Raw genomic sequence first — 18,834 nt, 5'->3', positions numbered from 1 at the left:
AATTAATTTTAATTAATGCAATCTAAACTATGACCTGCAACCACATCTTAATTGGTTGACGGAATATCACTTCACGCGTGAAACTTAGGACGCCAAGTACTGTGTTAAGTCGGGGAAAATTAATTTAATTACCTACCTAATTGAAAACATTACTTTGATTTACTTTAATTTAAACACTATATATAAATACCAAACTCGAAAATAGTTAAATGCTTATTGGAAACAATTTATTGTTGAAATATTACAATATAAATAAACTAATTCTATTCGATTTAACCAGTGGCGCCATTTGGGGGGGGGGGCAAGGTGGGCATTCGCCCCTGTCTGATTTTAAAAGCGGTTCGATGGGCCGGTGCCCAGTTGTTGCTGTTTTACCATTAGTATATTTTATTGCCAAAAAACATGCCCATGTAAGTTATACTAAGCCTAACTATGCCTAGTATGTAAGTACTAAGAAATTATTGTCACAATGATACATTTTTACTAATAATTGATAGTTGGAATATATTTATATTTATACGCATGCGGGGACGTACACATTGTGTGTATGGGTATGTATTTATGTATGTTTGTTTGTGTGAGTGTGTTTTGTGAAGGAATTTTGTATGCACAACAATAATAATAATTAGTATCATAATCTCTTATAATAGTTTAATTTGTAAAATCTAAAATTAATACAAATTCTAAAAACAAAATCCGATTGGCACTCTTTTTAATTATCATTGATCACGGACTTCAGTTAACTTGAGACCGTCGTGTATTATTCAACTATTCTGCGTATTGTGTTAATATTTTAGTCGAGTACCTTATTCTACTTAAATTCAAATTAATTTTTTTCGTGATTCGTGTTAACATTAATCTTTTAATTTGGGAAAAATATGACTTAAAAAAAAATAAATGGGTGGTGTGGCTAAAAATATAAAATTACCGGAAACTGCTCAAGAATCGAAAATAATTTCTGGTATGTTTAATAAATAGCCATAATAAAACCGACCCAGTGCGAGTTGGACTCGTTCACGAAGGGTTCGTACCATCATCAGCTATAAACATGTTGGCAACACAGCTTATTTTATATATTCTAGGATTTTTAGTATTTGCTGTTATAGCGACAACAGAAATACGCAATCTGTGAAAATTTCAATTTTCTAACTTTCATGGTTCATGAGATATAGCCATGATAGACATATTAACTAATTATTAGTAATATTATAGGCATATTGATTAATATGTCAATGGATATAGCCAAATGAGAGATTGACGGATGGACGGAGCCTTAGTAATAGGGTCCCGTTTTACCGTACGGAACCCTAAAAAACTTGAGCCGATAAGCAGGCAATAAAAAAAAAAATATATTATAATTTAAGATAATATTAATTTGTAAATAATAAATATATGGTATACCTATATCAGAGTAATAGAGTATGGACTATAAGTGATGAATCAGGTAAAATTGATTTATAGATAATGCAGTTGATATATTTTAAAAAATAAAAAAAGAAGATATCCTAATAAGCTACTAATATAATTGTTTATCAATATGAATATTGCCATATAATAGTTTGTAGACTTTTAACTGATATAGGTATACAATTGTTTTTCTAAAATATCTACTACTTTACCTATATTTAAAAATGATGTTACCTAGTTAATAAGAAGGGTATCATAAAAAAATGTTAGCAGTTAATATGTGGTTGCGAGCGAAGCGAGCTGTTTTTTTTTTTTACCCATTCGGGCCGGTCAAAACCTTTGCCCCCCTCTATTGAAAACTGAAATGACGCCACTGGATTAAACAGTGTATAGGCACAATAAACAATACCAGCCAACACAGTATACTATCAATGTTATATGCGACATAGTGTTTACTGTTTTCTTTATGCGTCATAATAATATCACCTATAATAATAATATTGGGGGACGGAGTGGCCGAGCGGATTAAGGCGTCGGTTGCGACGCATACCGGCGCCGGTTCGATGCCGGCCGCCATCCCCCACCCGGGCATGGCAGATACCTACGGGCGCCCACCAAAAAAACACCTGCCAAAACCAAAAAACACACGTGTTTAAAATACTTACAGTACCCTTCCCCGCAGTAAAAACCACCCAATGGCCCAAGTTGCCACGGGTTAATTAATAAAAAAAAAAAAAAATTAATAATATACCTAGGTATATAACGGCATTGGAGGTACTTGAGGTATAACTTGTAGGTAAATACAATATCATGACAAATTTGCCATGAATACACAATATATTGTTTGGTAAGGGCTGGAAGTGAGCAATTTCAGTCGCGGGTGACGTGCAGTGTAGCTAGCCGCAGTCATGGGCCGCATTTCACTAAAGACTGAAATTGCCTTCCCGCACGAGCCACACATTTGTGTATATGCTAGTATATACTATTTTTTTGTTACGCCTCTGACATCACGACTAGTTGGCAAAGGTGTAATGCACTATGCGCTATGCAAGGATATTCTATGCAACAATCAGACTGTTCTACGGAAACAATTTCACGAAATTAAATTGTTTGCTAGTCATGCAGGGAGGTTATAATATTATGAATATGAGATGTAGCCCACGGTCACGATGTAGATAATCTAAAGTTTATGTTTTGTAAGGACCGTGGTATAGTTTTCAGTGTTGCCCCAATAACTTATTCGAGAGGGGGTAACATTTTTTTTTATTCCCAATGATTTTTCGACAGCATACAGCATGCAATTTATACATAAATTTATCTAGTTAAGTCTCCACACAAATTAATGTGACTTTCTGGTAAGGTTTTCTTTTAAGTTTTCTTTGGTAGACAGTGGACATTTTTTTAGTTTTCTCAATATTCATGAATTTTGTTAAAGTTTTATCTTTATACCTATATTCAAAATAATATACATATTGTGGATCTGTATTCAGCTTGACCGAGCGAAAATTATTTATCGACGATATTTAAAAATACAAATGTTTAAAGCTCAAAAAGAGTCAATATAATATTTTGAATATCTTTTAGGAAAACGCTCATATATTATATAACATTTTGTTAAAATATAAAGTTTTTAAAGTTATTCATTTTTGAGTTACAACCGAAAAACATAATCGATTTTTTCGATAACTGGTTTTGTGTAAAAATTACTTTTATATTTGTTAATTTTATTTTTGTTTTCCACGATGCTTTTGAAAATTACTGGGAACTTTTTGCTTTTGAGTTTTGACCTAACAAAGTTCCAACTAGATTCACTTTCCTATCAGAAAAGATGCTGAAGTAGAAATTTGAACCATTTTTACTGTCATAATGGGTGATTGCAGACACAAAACAAAAATAAAATATAAAGGCACAAATCGTTGTAAAATAAAATTAATTCACGTGTGCCAGGGGGCCATCACCCCCGCAATTTCAGTTAATAGGTACTAATTGTTTTATCACTTGTAAAATAAAAATAGTTAATGTACTGTATTATCAGAGATTTTTGACTTTTTAGTCAGGGATGGAAAACGTTTTTAATTTTTTCGTTTTCGTTTTTGTTTATTGATTTGAAAAATATCATTTTTGTTTAACGTTTTTAAACGTTTTTGATTATTACGTTTTTGATTAACGTTTTTAAAAATGTTATTATTCTATATTGTTTTTAATTAACGTTTTTAAAAACGTTATTTTCCTGTTGTTTCCAAATAACGTTTTTGATAATATTGTTTTTATTTTTTTATAATAGTAATGCGCAATATAGAAATGCACTTAAAAGTTAAAAATTATTCTTAATATTTAAATTTTGAAACTGCATTTTTGGTAAATTAAAAAGTAAAGACTTAAGTGAAATTTTTTTTTTTCGTGGTATAAATATTATAATGTATAATACTATAATTTGTTTTCGTTTTTGATTTCGTTATTAAATTTTTTTCGGTTTTTGGGATTTTTTGCTATCGTTTTTCAGTTGTTTTTGGTTTTTGTTTTATTAATTGTTTTCGTTTTTTGGTTTTTTTTGTTTTGGTTTTATTAATTATTTTGGTTTTTTGTTTTTTTCCGATTAATAACGTTTTCCATCCCTGCTTTTTACACAATACTATTGATTATAAATACCTACCTACTAGAATTATTTATTTATTAATGGTAAAACTATTAATTAAATTATTAATTAGGCATTGGCTATTTCTAACGTCATCACACAGTACAAACTGCACGCCACGACACACTAGGAAGTCATCTTTCTTATAATTGTACTTATAATTAATGGGGGTACATCCACGACCCACCCCTTAAAATAGGTAGGTGTGCCGGTGGGTGTTGGCCAGTTGCCCCCCACGGCTGTTATCAGGATTTTAAAAATATACCAGTTGCCCCAAAATGAATATACCAGTTTCCCTCGCATGATCACAATATATAGCCCGTATAATAGGGGAGGTAAATATACAAATAATAAATAAAATTATTTATAAAAATAAAGTAAAATAGGTAGTATAAAATTATAGAAAATTATTGTATTTTGTAATAATTACTACTAAAATAATATGAAGACAATAGTCAATAAAATAATAAATATTATAATTATGTGGCATACAATGTTATAATTTGACAACAAAAAAATAGTATACAATTAGATAAAATATTATGTTTTGTCATAATAATTATTAATAGATTTTATAAAACCTAGTCTATACTAATATTCTCGTTTTTATGTTTATTTATAAAATCTTCAATTCTGGTTTTTTTTTATTTAAGTATGTGAAATTATTAATATTTTTAATTTCGTTTACACTGCTTATGTATTTGTTTTATTACAAAATACAATATCATATATAATTGAAAATATCAAAATTTGATTCTATCATTTTATACTATTTTACTTTATTTTTATAAATAATTTTATTTTTTATTTATATATTTACCCCCCCCCCCTATTTTACGGGCTATATATTGTAATCGTGTTTATATTAACATATGAGGGCTACTGGTAGATTCGGTTTGGGGCAACTGGTACATTTGGTTGAGGGCAAGTAGTACATTTTGCTCTAGGTAGTTTAAGGGGATTTGGTATAAAAAAGGGTACTTTTGGGGGCAACTGGTACGCATACCCGGGCCGGCTGCCACACCTAATACATGGGTTCGGCGCCACTGGTTCTATGATCATAGTACGATTGAACCACCACGGGGCACGGACTAAGATCTTAGTTCGTGGATTGAACATAATAATATTATAGGTATGTTATTTCAAATGTTTGTATAATAATTCCTGTGGAACAACTAAATTATGGAACAAACATCCATCGGTACAAATATCCTGCAACAAAATATGTATAATAATATTATGCATTGAAACAAAATATGTAAACAGCACGATTATGGATAATCATGACTCGTAATAAAATAGTAATATTCATTATAAAAACAAAGGTAAAATTTGGTAATTAATATCATTGAAAGAAAATGACTTGGAAAACAGTTTGTCGAACAAAATGCAGTGATCCGAAAACTGCAAAAAACATTTGTTATCAACCCGGATCTTATATGGTCTTATCACTTATCATGGCATGTTTTTTCAGACGACTGACTTTCAATTTCATATTATTTGAACACGTTGCTTGGTTGTTACTTGGTAATCGCTTAATGCATAGGATTCGGCACAGAACAACTGCCTAGGGTTATTGTTAATCGCATTCACGTCACGATTTACCACATTTCACATTACCTTCACTCGCCAGTGGCATCCAGTAGACATATTAGTGTCCACCGTCGTTGTCGCCACTGTCGTCTTGCTGTCCACTGCAGGTATAGTAATTATAATAATGATTGTTTATTTTTTGTAACCAAATGTAACGTAAGCATATCAAACGAAATAAAATTAATTATGATTACACGCATCACCTATAAGCATTAGCTTGTAATGGTGAAGGTTGAGTTCTCAAAAAAATGAAAATGTAATAAATAAAACAATTAGAATACCTGGTAATTATTCACATAATATAGTATACAATAAAATAACAATAACAGTTTCATTTATATAATCATTTATGAATGCGTATGTTGATTAAATTGCATTGTTCATAATTTTTACATATTATATTTCTTTACTTATAATGACAAATTATTTATATATTTTACTTATTTGTATGTGAGGTATGTCTGCATACTAGTTTTGAAAAAAATTTGTTCGCGTACCATTCCCTTCTACTATAAACATATCTGATGTTTTTGCAGATTGATTTTGTGAGTTCAAACGCATTACTAGTTGCCGTACAATGGTTCCTTCTGCCAAAGAAATCCGGGATAGGTATATCAAATTCTTTATCGACAAGAAAGGTCACGAATATGTATATTCGTCGTCTGTTGTACCGGTAGATGACCCTACGTTGTTGTTTGCCAACGCAGGAATGAACCAATTCAAACCCATATTCTTGGGTACCGTCGCTCCATCCTCGGATATGGCCAAGTGGAAACGGGCCGTCAATACTCAAAAATGTATTCGCGCCGGGGGAAAACACAATGATCTTGATGATGTTGGTAAGGATGTCTACCATCACACATTTTTTGAAATGCTGGGAAACTGGTCATTCGGTGATTACTTTAAAACCGAAATATGTCAGTGGGCTTGGGAATTTTTAACTCAAGAATTTAAATTATCACCAGATCGCTTGTATGTTACATATTTTGGCGGTGATAAAAAATCTGGTCTGGAACCAGATTTAGAATGTAAAAATATCTGGTTGAAATTAGGATTAGCAGAAGATCATATTATTCCTGGCAATATGAAAGACAATTTTTGGGAAATGGGTGAAACCGGACCTTGTGGTCCTTGTTCAGAAATACATTATGATCGTATTGGTAACCGATTAGCTGCTGATTTAGTCAATCAAGATGATCCAGATGTTTTAGAAATATGGAATCTTGTATTTATGCAATATAATCGCAATCAAGAAGGTACTTTACATAATCTACCTAAGAAACATATAGATTGTGGTATGGGATTTGAACGTCTTGTTTCGGTTATACAAGATAAACGTTCAAATTATGATACCGATCTGTTTCAACCTTTGTTTGTAGCTATTCAAAATGGTACAAATGCTCCACCTTATGAAGGCAAAGTAGGTGCAGATGACATTGATCAGAAAGATATGGCTTATAGAGTACTTGCTGACCATGCACGAACATTAACAATTGCGTTATCTGATGGAGGAAGTCCTGACAATACTGGTCGAGGATATGTGTTGAGACGTATTCTTAGACGTGCTGTTCGTTATGCTACAGAAAAGCTAAATGGCAAACCTGGATTCTTTGCAACTTTAGTAAATGTTGTTGTTGATTTACTTGGGGATACATTCCCTGAAATAACCAAAGATCCTCAACAGATAATAGAAATCATTAATGAAGAAGAGGAACAGTTTTTAAGAACTTTATCGCGAGGTCGTAACCTTTTAAATAGAACTATACTGAAGTTGACTGACAAAGTTATACCTGGTGAAGTTGCTTGGAAACTGTATGATACTTATGGCTTTCCTGTAGACCTTACATACTTGATGGTTGAAGAAAAAGGATTTACCATTGACATGGAAGCATATGAAGAAGCAAAAAAAAAAGCACAACTTATCAGTCAGAACAAGGTTGGTGGTGATAAAGAGGTAATCTCCTTGGATGTTCATGCTCTTGCAGATTTACAGACAAAAGGTATATCGACAACGGACGATTCACCAAAGTATAACTATAAAGCTGTATCTGATGACGCGGACGCTGAATATACGTTTGAAACATGTACATCAACAGTATTGAGTATCAGATTGATAAATCAATTTGTTAATGAAGTAGATACATTTCAAGAATGTGGAATTATATTGGATAAAACATGTTTTTATGCTGAACAGGGTGGTCAAATTTATGACCAAGGATCTATGGTCAAAGATGAATTCACGGAGTTTTATGTTAATAATGTTCAATTGCGTGGTGGATATATTTTGCATGTTGGAATACTTGAAAGTGGTAGCTTAAAAGTGGGCGACAAAGTGGTTTTGAAGATTGATGAAAAAAGAAGGCGATTTGTAATGAATAACCATACTGCTACTCACACTTTAAATCATACTTTACGCGTGGTTTTGGGTGATAATTTAAATCAAAAAGGATCTTTGGTCGCCCCAGACAAGTTACGTTTTGATTTCAACAACAAAGCAGCTTTAACAGGAGATCAAGTTGCTAAGGTGGAAAAACTTACAAATGAAGTAATTAAACGAAATGATACTGTATATGCTAAAATTGCACCATTAAACGATGCCAAACGTATAAAAGGCTTACGTGCTATGTTTGATGAAACTTACCCGGATCCAGTGCGGGTAGTTTCAGTAGGAGTTACTGTAGATAAACTTTTAACAGATCCGGAAGGAAATTCAGGATTAGAAACTTCTGTAGAATTTTGTGGAGGCACTCATTTGCATAAAACTGGACACATGGAATGTTTTACCATACTCTCAGAAGAAGCAATATCTAAGGGAATACGAAGAATAGTTGCTGTAACTGGTCCAGAAGCAACAAAAGCATATAATAGAGGCGAGGAACTGAAAAAAGATGTGATGAAACTAGATTCTAAGGATGTAAACTTATCTAAAGCTATAATTGATACACAAGATAAGATAAATAAGTCTGTAATACCGTATTGGGTAAAAGAAGAGCTAAGAAGTGTCCTATCAGGTTTAAAAAAAGGTATTGCCGAGGAAGAGCGAAAACAACTAGTAGCTCAAGCCAGTGAAGTAGCAAAATCAATTAAGACAAAGATATGTTCAGAGTCAGACAAAACGGTATTTATTTATAAGCTCGATGTGGGTTCCAATACTAAAGTAATGGACGCAGTATTGAAATTGTTGAAGGCAGACATGCCTAATATATCAATTATGTTGCTATCTGAAGATACAGAAGGCAAAAGAATATATTGCCAATGTGTAGTTTCTAAAGACTTAAACAAAAAAGGGCTCATGGCAAATAAATGGGTGACCAAAATAGCATCATGTATTAATGGTAAAGGTGGAGGCAAGGCTGACACTGCTCAAGCGTCTGGATGTAATGAAACCGGTGTTGAACAACTAATAAGCATCGGAGAACAATTTGCCTCTCTATCGATCAGCTAATTAATTTTATAAATTTTTTTGTATATTTTTATGTTTATTTGTTATCATTTTTAACTTATAAATACTGCTTCTTGCTAACATGAAATATTTAAGAGTAATTATTACAATAATATATTACTTACATATTTTTCTGTACCTACCTTGTGTTCTGATTTTGTGTGTAAGTTTTGACTGACTGATGCAACTTGTGTGAGATTTTCATACAACAAATTGACAATTTACAATATAATTATTGTGGTGTATTAAGTATTTCATCAACCAAGAGATGAGAGAAATAATGTTGAATATTTCTTTAATTATTGTAAATGTTTTATTATATTGCTTGAATACCTATGCGTACAGGTAATATAAATATTAAATGCAGTTGCATACTATGCATTTATTTTATTTTATAATATGTAGTGGATATGTAATAAGTTTTCACCATACATTACATGTCTTATATTTTTAAAGAAATCATTAAAAAAACAATGTGTTTAAGGTCCCTATATTATTAATAAGTTGGTAGGTAGGTAAGTAGGTACTACAATTTACATACCTAGGTGAAATATTAACATTACTTTCAATAACGGTTATTTATTTGTACTATAAACAATTCAAAGTACAAAAAAAGCTAGTATTATGTACAAATACGTAGGTAGGTACCTATTTATTTAAATTTCTATATATTTTATGCAATTAGAACTATTTACATTATTTGCAAAGTATATTACAAATAACATTGTGTCATCATTACAACAAAGGTTATTTGATGATAATAAATAATAATTAATAACAATTTATACCATAATATGATACTAATAATAAATGTAGTTATGTATACAATATTACAAAATTATTTTACAGATGGGGAAAAAAAATATAAAAATTTACATTTATTTACTGATCTACAATTTTGTTTAACTTTTTAAATTTATTGGTTAAACATATATTTAAGTATTTAACAATTAATACAACAAATTAGTTAGTAGTTGGAAATTGATTGATTAAAATTACATTTATTGTAGGTTTATGGTTCATTAGAAATGTAAGTAATAATTATTGTTATAAAAAAGAATGTTTTAAAAATAAAAATAATAATAATATTTCAAAAGACCACGAGCGTTTCTAAGACAATAATTTCTAAGACGTATAATTTGACTTAATACTATAGACAAGTCCAGATGATTTTGTAATATAATATACAATAATATTAAATTGTTTGGATCGGGTCAACCTATCACTTTTCACATGATATTGATTAATAAAAGTTAAGTTATATATTAATATCATACAATTAAAATACTTTAATATTTAATAATATTACATAATGCAATGTGCAACTGCATTGTTGCAGTTATTATTATTAATATTATTTATTTAACAATACTTGTCGACCTATGTTTTGCTAATGAATAGCATTCCGCCGCACCCCTGTGAATTTTTAATCTATTTACAAGATAATATAATTGTTGTCGAGTGCAATAAATGAATAATACGATAATTTTTGCATATCAAAGGATTTATCCAATTGTCTATATGGACTTAAGACTGTACTTATATTAATTTCATGCATAATATGCAATGATAACATTTGTGTTCATGGTAGGTAGGTACAATAACATCGTAATTACCTACCTTCCTGCCGTATTTTTCTTTGTTTCTTATTTTTTTATTCAAAGTTTACTGTAAGTCATAAGTGAGGTAAATTGTATTTATGTAGCCACTAGCCCATGTACTGGTAGCGGTTACGTAGGTAGGTTACCTACACTTGTGACATGAAGAGCGCAGACTTTCAATGGGGATAACATTATAACAATATACCATTGAACACACTCCGCCCATGCCGGATAAACGTACAAATAGGTACCTGACCACAGTCCTCATCTGTGTTTCCGTTTTTATTTCGAACACAGACATTATATTGTTATAATATTTCATTATATTATAATATAATTTGACGTTTGAGTTTGAGAGATAGGTAGGTACTTCTACCTAAACAATATTATAATATAGTGATATATGTTACGAACAATATTAAGTTCATAGGTAATATTTGAAGAAATATGCATTATTATTATGTCTTGAATGTTATGAGAATATTTTAACATAAAGTACATACCTACCTATGTACTAGAATAATAATATATGAAATTCGAATTTTAATCAAATAGGAGTGTGCGTTCAAATTATATAGGTACCTACGGTAGGCATTACGACGTTATAACCACTTTACCTATAAATTAAGCTCGGCGGGTGCACCACCTAGGCAAACATCGGAGTTTATATAGCCACGATCATGTCTATATGTATATTATATCATATGAAGAAAAACCAAGTAGGAGGAAAGAAAATTACCTACTATTTAGACCAGTTCCAACAATTATATAAAAATGATTATAAGTAAATAAAGGTTCATTGATATACAGTAAAATATCCAACTTCGTACGCATCCCCCTAACATTTAGAAATAAGCTATCGATATGTTTAATGTTTATATTTAAAATCAGATCAATTCACGGAAATTCACAAAATTTCCAAAAATTCGCAATGTATTTTGTATCAAGTGTGCTGCACCGGAAGTAAAATCCTGGGACCGCCTATGGCTTAATATTATGAGCAAGTACCTAGGTACCCTAACCCTTTAGTTTTTGAATTACAGTATAATGAACTAAATACCTACGGTTATTGTGTATGTACTCGCAGAGTATAATAGTATAATATCATGATATAGATATTATGTGTGATATGACAGATTAATAGGAAGGTACCCATCTACAATGATCATTCACTCTCAAATTTAGACATCTGCCCATATACGCGACAGGTTTGATTAGAATATTGAAATGCTGTGTTTTCAATGACGGACTTGATATTGTGTACTGCAGTGTAGGTATATTGTATATATTATATAGACTCGCATGGTGGCATAGAATGTTATTAATTTTATGACAAATTCTGAATTAATAATACTTATATTTGTTTTGATCATTGACCCTTGCTCGAATAAAATATTATCATTTATCATCTAGTGTTTAAGTAACCAATTGTAGGTTAGTAGGTTACACAGGTGCCCATGATACTAAACCTACTATAATAAGTAATAACCGACTAAATTAATAACATTAATGATTTAATATAACAATAAAACTAGAGAAAGAAAAGGATTCAAGACTTATTTTTATACACATAAAAAACATAATATCAATATTAATATTATTAAATAAATACGTATAGTTTTATCAGGAGCTCGTTGAAACGTTTCAGCACGTTGAACATTTTACTTAATGACATCATACTATGATAATGATAACAATCTAGGTTGATAGGTACCTACTTACTATAGGTATATAAATACATAATAATAGAACTTGTGATTTGTGAAATACAGAATTAAAGACTACAGCGCAGGCACCTATCCAAAAATAATTTTGAACATCTTATACCTACCGAGGCTGGAAGTACAGATACATTTTGTTTGCAAACAACAGTATTTAAACAAAACAATTTTAAATCAACACAAATCACGTTAGTCTTATTGCGATATTGTTCGTATAATTTCAATACCTACTTATTTGACGGTTTATTTACATGGGTACACGACGGATTTTGTTTTATTGTTTAAACATGTCTTATAATATTATATTGTAATCCGCTAATATTGTCAAATAAAATTTAAGATATTCTCTGTAGACAATTCCTTATCTTTACAACACCATTATTGTTATATTATATACCTTATATAAAATTATGCGTATAGTTAACACGATATTGACAGCTAATTACATTATACCATAAACAATATACAAACTTTACATACTTATGGTACCCTGTTTTTCATGAAAAATAACGTATCGTTTTGATAAACGCTCATGATGATTTGGATAACAGTATTCCGCATAAGACAATGCAATAAAAAATTACCGCTGGCTTTGGATTGATCGGCACACAGTTATTTTTGCCTTCTCTATTAGACGTAGACCCTGGAAACATAAAATTATGGTTTATATGTAAAAAAAATAGGGCGTAAATAAGTGGCCTATATAGTGACGATATCTAAGAGGTTCGATTTAGGCAACCTGTATACAATAAAAAAAAAAATATGATTTAAGGGGCCTCGCAATCGCATTGATTTAAGGAGAATCATTTAGGCAATTTCTAATCTTGTTGTAGCCACCTGAGGTCTATGTGTTAGTCGTAAATGATTATTAGTGTGTGTGGCGTCTTTGCGGGTCAATTGTAGTGGTACGGAGGGCTCTCGCACGCACTCGCACGCACATGTCAGTGTGTGTATTGTGATCGTGAAAAAATGTTTATTTTTCACTCAAACACACGATTCTAATTCCAACACAACGTCGCAACGATTAACTCGATTTGCATTCTGACAAAATATTCTTTTTTTCCACAACACTACGAGGCATCGGTCGAGGTACATTTTTAAAATTGTATTTAGCTAATTAAATATTTAAGTTGGAAATTCTGAATTTTTTTGATTTTTCTACAATTTTTATTGCATTTTAAATTACAAAAATTAAAAATGTGGCTCGACCGTTTCCTTGTATATATTACGGACAATCCGAATATTTTTTCAGAATAAAAATCGTGATAATTTTCGGCACGTACCGTTGGAATTGGAGACAGTAGTTTTTGACAAAAAAATACGTGGTAGTGAGGCCCCTTAAGAAAAAACTAAACATTGATTTTCATGTCATCACTAAATTTGTTTACAATATCACGCCGTGTTTGCAAAATTGTAAGTTATTTTAATGATCATCGCAGAATAAAGGATACTTCTGTAATAGGCACTAAATAATCGACGTTTAAAAACAATTAGGTAGGTATGGCTAAACTAAAAAATTCAATTTTTTCGTTTTTTATATCAATGGATTCTTGATTTTAAAATGCGTGTAGCGTGTTACCATGTTATAAGTTTTGAGATTAGAATGACATGTTCACTGCGAAAAATCAAAATCTCATCATGGCCTATGTATTAAATCGTTTATTATATCATGGGTATTTTGGGCCATCTAAATTGCTTAACATTGGTGCTAATATTACAGTATCAAGGTTTGTAAGTTGATTTTTAAATTTTTCAAAGGTTGCAATAGTGCATACTAACTTTCAAAATTCCTAACAATAAAACAGTTTTTTGTTACTCCTAAAAAGTTGGGAAACTTGTATGAAATACATCCGACAAAATTTGTTAATAGGTACATAATGCCATAATATAAAATTGTATAAAAATAAACCGTTATGCTGGTTTCGAGTACATAATATTTGCTATTTGATTATTCGAACCTTTTATTATTTAGAATACCTACCCATTACGACTACCGGGCTATTTTATGTACCTTATAAAGTTTTGTTTTTTGACAACTGCAGATTGGCGTAAATGTTATAGTCAGTATAAGTTAGGACGTGAAGTAGGTACTTATTTATTTACTATAGTTACTGTATTTAAAGTGCAAGTTTGCGAAGATGTTTAAATATCAGATTTTGTTGTCCTCTTATGGCCCGTAGCGCATAGGTATTAACTATAATATACAGAAGAAGCCGTTTATTAGGAACAAATTTGGACCAAGTTGAAATGACGTGTCAATTAACCGATTGTATTAAATATCCGTGTTCCTATTAAACCCCGCTTCTACTGTATGATGTTTTAAAAAAAAAAAAATCGAAAATTCATTATATATTTTGTTAAGACTGTACGAAAGACAGTCAGTAAATATACTTATGAGCAGGGCTCGGAAGTTGTAGCAAAATCATATTTTTCTTGGTTCATCCTAGAACATCCAAAGTAAGATACAAATATGTATCACACTTCTCTGATGTCATACACAAAATTTTATTTTGCTATTTTTTTTTGCATATTTACTGTTTTTATTGCTATTTTAGGATTTATAGTGCTATTTTTAGGCATATTTTCTTAATATACATAATATATACCTACATATTATACAAAATATAGGAAATTATCACATTATTTTGAAAATAATGATTAATTTGGTTAGGAAATAGGAAATAAATAGATCTTATAAGTACACTTTTACAAACATATTTAAGTAATTTAATATATATTTTGCTAACGGTTTATAATTCAACTAGTCCAGACAGTCCCCGATGTCTATGAGCCCAACAATTTTATAAAATTGTATAATTACATTTAACTTTTTAAAATAAATTTAATTTTTTCAATTTAAATGCATATTTTTTGATTTTTTGTGCTATTTATAGCGCATATTTTGGAGTTTTTAAGTGCATAAAAGTAACATTTTTAGTGCTACAACTTCCGAGCCCTGCTTATGAGTTATGATATATGAATAAGTTTTATGCCCTTATTAGGTATCTACTTTAGTACTTATTATACCTGTAATATGCTGCAGGCCGTTATTTGAAGCCGTCACGGACGTCTGATAATTATTGTTCCAGTTTTTCCCAGGTAATTCTATTTAAAAAACATTTAGGTTCATACAATTATTATAGTTTTTAATTATATTCGTTTGTATTAGTATGTTATATTACTATAAACTTTGATAGTCCCGTCCGTTGCGCCTAAAGAGTTTTTTGAAACACAATGGTACGTGCCGAAATGTTCTTCTTTTACTTGGTTAATGGTTAATCTCATTTCTGTTTTATAATTGACTTCTTTTAACGTTGTATCGTAATTATCTCCTGCAATAGGTCATTTTAACATTCAAATAGGTACATATTTATGCAGGTGAGTATCTAACAATACATATTGAAATAAAAGAAGTCATAATTACAAAAATCAGGATGGATTACCTAAATAATTTACTATTTTAAAAACTACGTAGGCATAAATAAATTTATAGATGATAGTAGTTAGGTATTCCTACCCAACAATTTAATAAAACTATACAAAACGCACTAAAATATAATAAATTAATAAATTTAATTGAACGTCCTATTATAATATTACTAATTTTTAGTTTTATTAGAATCTAATATAGCTATCTGCTATAGGTCAGCATTATTGAAGATGAAACTGTTATTTTATAGGTATATTTTTTTAATTCAATTTGCATTCAATCTGTGACATATTAAAATCTTAAAGATAATGGTGCAACTAATTTGGGCCAATCAAATAACTATTTACAAAATATCTAAACAATATGAAACGGTGAATGGTAAATAATAACAAGCTTAAAAATACATTTAATGCAAATTTAGATGGACATTTTTTTTTTGTAAACACTTATTTTTTATTTAGTTTTAAACGAACTTTTATTAGTTTGGCAATCATGTAATAATAATCTTTATTTAGTTCTCAGTAATGAATTAGTTTTACTATGTATAGCAGAACAATGATTATATATATGATAAAACCTGTAGGGTGATATGATATGATATATCTACCTTGAGTCAGTAAGTTTCCGTTTTCTGACGACCAATAATTTATGGACTTCGGGAATGCTTCGACGTGACATTCTATTGACAATCGATCTCCCACAAAAGCACCGACCAGTTGATTTTGAATCCAAACCATGGGAGCGACTGCAAAATATCGCGAGTAATTGTAAGTACAAATTAATTGAGTAGGACCAATATTATAATATTATGGTCATATCGTATGGATTATTTTCAAATGTCGAGAACGTACAGTGGACGATCAGAGTAATGCGCTTGCTGACTGTCGGTGGCACGCCATTTGAAGCAATGCAAAGATATGAACCCATGTGTTGTCTTGTCACACGGTGAAAGGTAAGCGTGGAGCTATCCACTACTGCAACTGTACAGACAATTGGAGAAATTAATATGCATCGTCTGCTGGTTAGGTCCGACAAGTCAATCAATTGTCTTATTGATACAATATATAGATAGATATTATTAATATTTAATAGGTACCTAAGTAGTATAATAATATTGTTCTGTATCAGTTATCGTACCTACCGCATTGTTGTTGTTTTTACTACTATAATACGATATGGGAACATACTATACATGCAAATATTAAATCTTATATTCACACACTTGTATGTAGCTGAAATTATGTTACCTATACTGATAAACTATATGAGTAAGTACAAAAAATTTGAAATATATTTTTTTTTTAAATAATTCTTTTCACTTGAGTACTTACATAACATAATGAGTATTGTGTAATATAGGTACTATATAGTTTGCGGAATATAGGGTTATTATTTTATATTTATAAAAAATATATCACATAACATAACCCTGAGTCCGGAGATAAATCAATAACAAATTGTATTAATAAATTATACTAAATAATATCAGGATACGCATATATATACTGCGTCACTGCATAAAGTACATAGGTACCTAGCTATAATAATATGATGCATACATTGAGAATTATTACTTGTTTTTAAATATTTATGATACAACTATTCCACATACCAAGCGTGTATTGTATTTTTATTAATGGGAATTGTTTGTATTTAAATGACATTACAGTATAATGTATTAATGTATAATATAATGGATGTTTCATATTACCCTATTTTATTGGTGTACAAAATTCAAAGTTTTGATTGAAAAATTAATTTGTGTTCTTCCGAAGTTTAACTGTTGACAGCATTTCAATAAAAATAAAATATTGATTTAGGGCTATTATTTTATTACTTCAAATAATGTGACATTTCACATTACTCGGTATAGATTTAATTTTGATTTGTCCATTAGTCAAAACAAATATGCAAATAAAATAAAAATGTTACAATTTTAATATTAAACGCCGATATTAAATATTATAACGTATACAGAATTTAAAACTCTTAAATTTATTTAGCTTGTATATAAACTGTACATATACAGTATAATAATATGGAAAATTTACTGGTAAATTAATATTCTTTTATCTATACTATTTTGAAGGTGTCTATCTACAGTAGTTAAGTATAAAAAAGAGATTAATCGGGTGTGTTTTTTGGTGTATGAAAATTTAAAAATTTGCGATTTAAATCAAAATTACAACTTCTAAGTTACAACAACAGTAGTAATTATTACCTTATTACCTACCTAGGTACACAAAGTAAATTCTAGTAAAAATAGTATTCTAGTAAAGATATCCAGATAGGTAGGAGCTCAATTAATAATAATTTATTATTAATAAATGTTTAACTATACATTTGACATTTTATAATTATTTATAAAAAAAATGTAATCACAAATAAAATTTGTTTAAAGTTTTCTGATTTAATGATACTATCACAATTGTTTCATTTTAATGCGGCTATTTACTTCACTCGAACTTTCAAATATATACATGCATTGCATACTAAACTAAATGTCTAAATTCCATTTATTATTTAATAACTTTTATAAATAAACTTTCGAGTAGAAATCTTATATTTACATATTTACAAAGTACCTACTTGTTCTGGTTCAACGTTTTAACAATATAGTCTAAATTTACCAGTTAACGTATTAGAAATAACGATGTTATGGTTGTCTTCTCTTCGCCACGTTATAGTTGGACTTGGGTATCCTGTAGCGGCACATTGTAACGTCACGTTACTACCTTCATGCACTACCATGTCTGAACTGGTTGGGTAGTCTAAAATATCTGGAGGCACTAAAAAAGTAAAACAGATTTGTAAAAATATGTATTTTTTAAAATTGCACGGCAGTGTTTTCCAGACTTTATGTTGTAGCAACCCATTATATTCATAGGCGCAAATAGCGTTTGAGATTTGGGGGGCTAAAGCCTTACTTTGGTAATATTGAATAAGCTTAAAACAAAATGTAGGAAATGTTTGGGAGGGCTATGGACATTTTTTTTGGGGGGGGA

The 18,834-nt window shown here is 30.1% G+C and overlaps 2 protein-coding genes across 3 annotated transcripts in view; one reads left to right on the top strand and one right to left on the bottom strand.

Moving 5' to 3' along the window:
* Window positions 1-5,498: 5,498 nt before the first annotated feature.
* LOC100161540 (alanine--tRNA ligase, cytoplasmic) lies at window positions 5,499-9,215 on the top strand. Its single transcript, XM_001950396.5, has 2 exons — window positions 5,499-5,742; window positions 6,172-9,215. The coding sequence occupies exon 2, from the start codon at window positions 6,213-6,215 to the stop codon at window positions 9,078-9,080; it is 2,868 nt and encodes a 955-aa protein (XP_001950431.1). The 5' UTR covers window positions 5,499-5,742; window positions 6,172-6,212; the 3' UTR covers window positions 9,081-9,215.
* Window positions 9,216-12,174: 2,959 nt separating this feature from the next.
* The window catches only part of LOC100168395 (lachesin), a 34,851-nt gene continuing 28,191 nt past the window's right edge, over window positions 12,175-18,834 (bottom strand). For both annotated transcript variants that reach the window (XM_001949848.5, XM_003244146.4), the window contains exons 4-9: window positions 18,460-18,618; window positions 16,681-16,809; window positions 16,437-16,574; window positions 15,582-15,731; window positions 15,427-15,504; window positions 12,175-13,042 (exon numbers count right to left, since the gene is read on the bottom strand). In XM_001949848.5, the coding sequence (XP_001949883.2) occupies window positions 12,930-13,042; window positions 15,427-15,504; window positions 15,582-15,731; window positions 16,437-16,574; window positions 16,681-16,809; window positions 18,460-18,618 (767 nt within the window). In that variant the 3' untranslated portion in view covers window positions 12,175-12,929. The remainder of the gene's footprint in view (window positions 13,043-15,426; window positions 15,505-15,581; window positions 15,732-16,436; window positions 16,575-16,680; window positions 16,810-18,459; window positions 18,619-18,834) is intronic.

This window comes from Acyrthosiphon pisum, chromosome A2, assembly GCF_005508785.2.
Source record: "Acyrthosiphon pisum isolate AL4f chromosome A2, pea_aphid_22Mar2018_4r6ur, whole genome shotgun sequence".
Classification (NCBI taxonomy): Eukaryota; Metazoa; Arthropoda; class Insecta; order Hemiptera; family Aphididae; genus Acyrthosiphon; species Acyrthosiphon pisum.
This window is presented reverse-complemented; position numbering and strand designations above follow the sequence as displayed.

Bases quoted from the DNA above. Each gene is read 5' to 3' on its own strand.
- LOC100161540 (XM_001950396.5), top strand. From the start codon at position 6,213: ATGGTTCCTTCTGCCAAAGAAATCCGGGATAGGTATATCAAATTCTTT.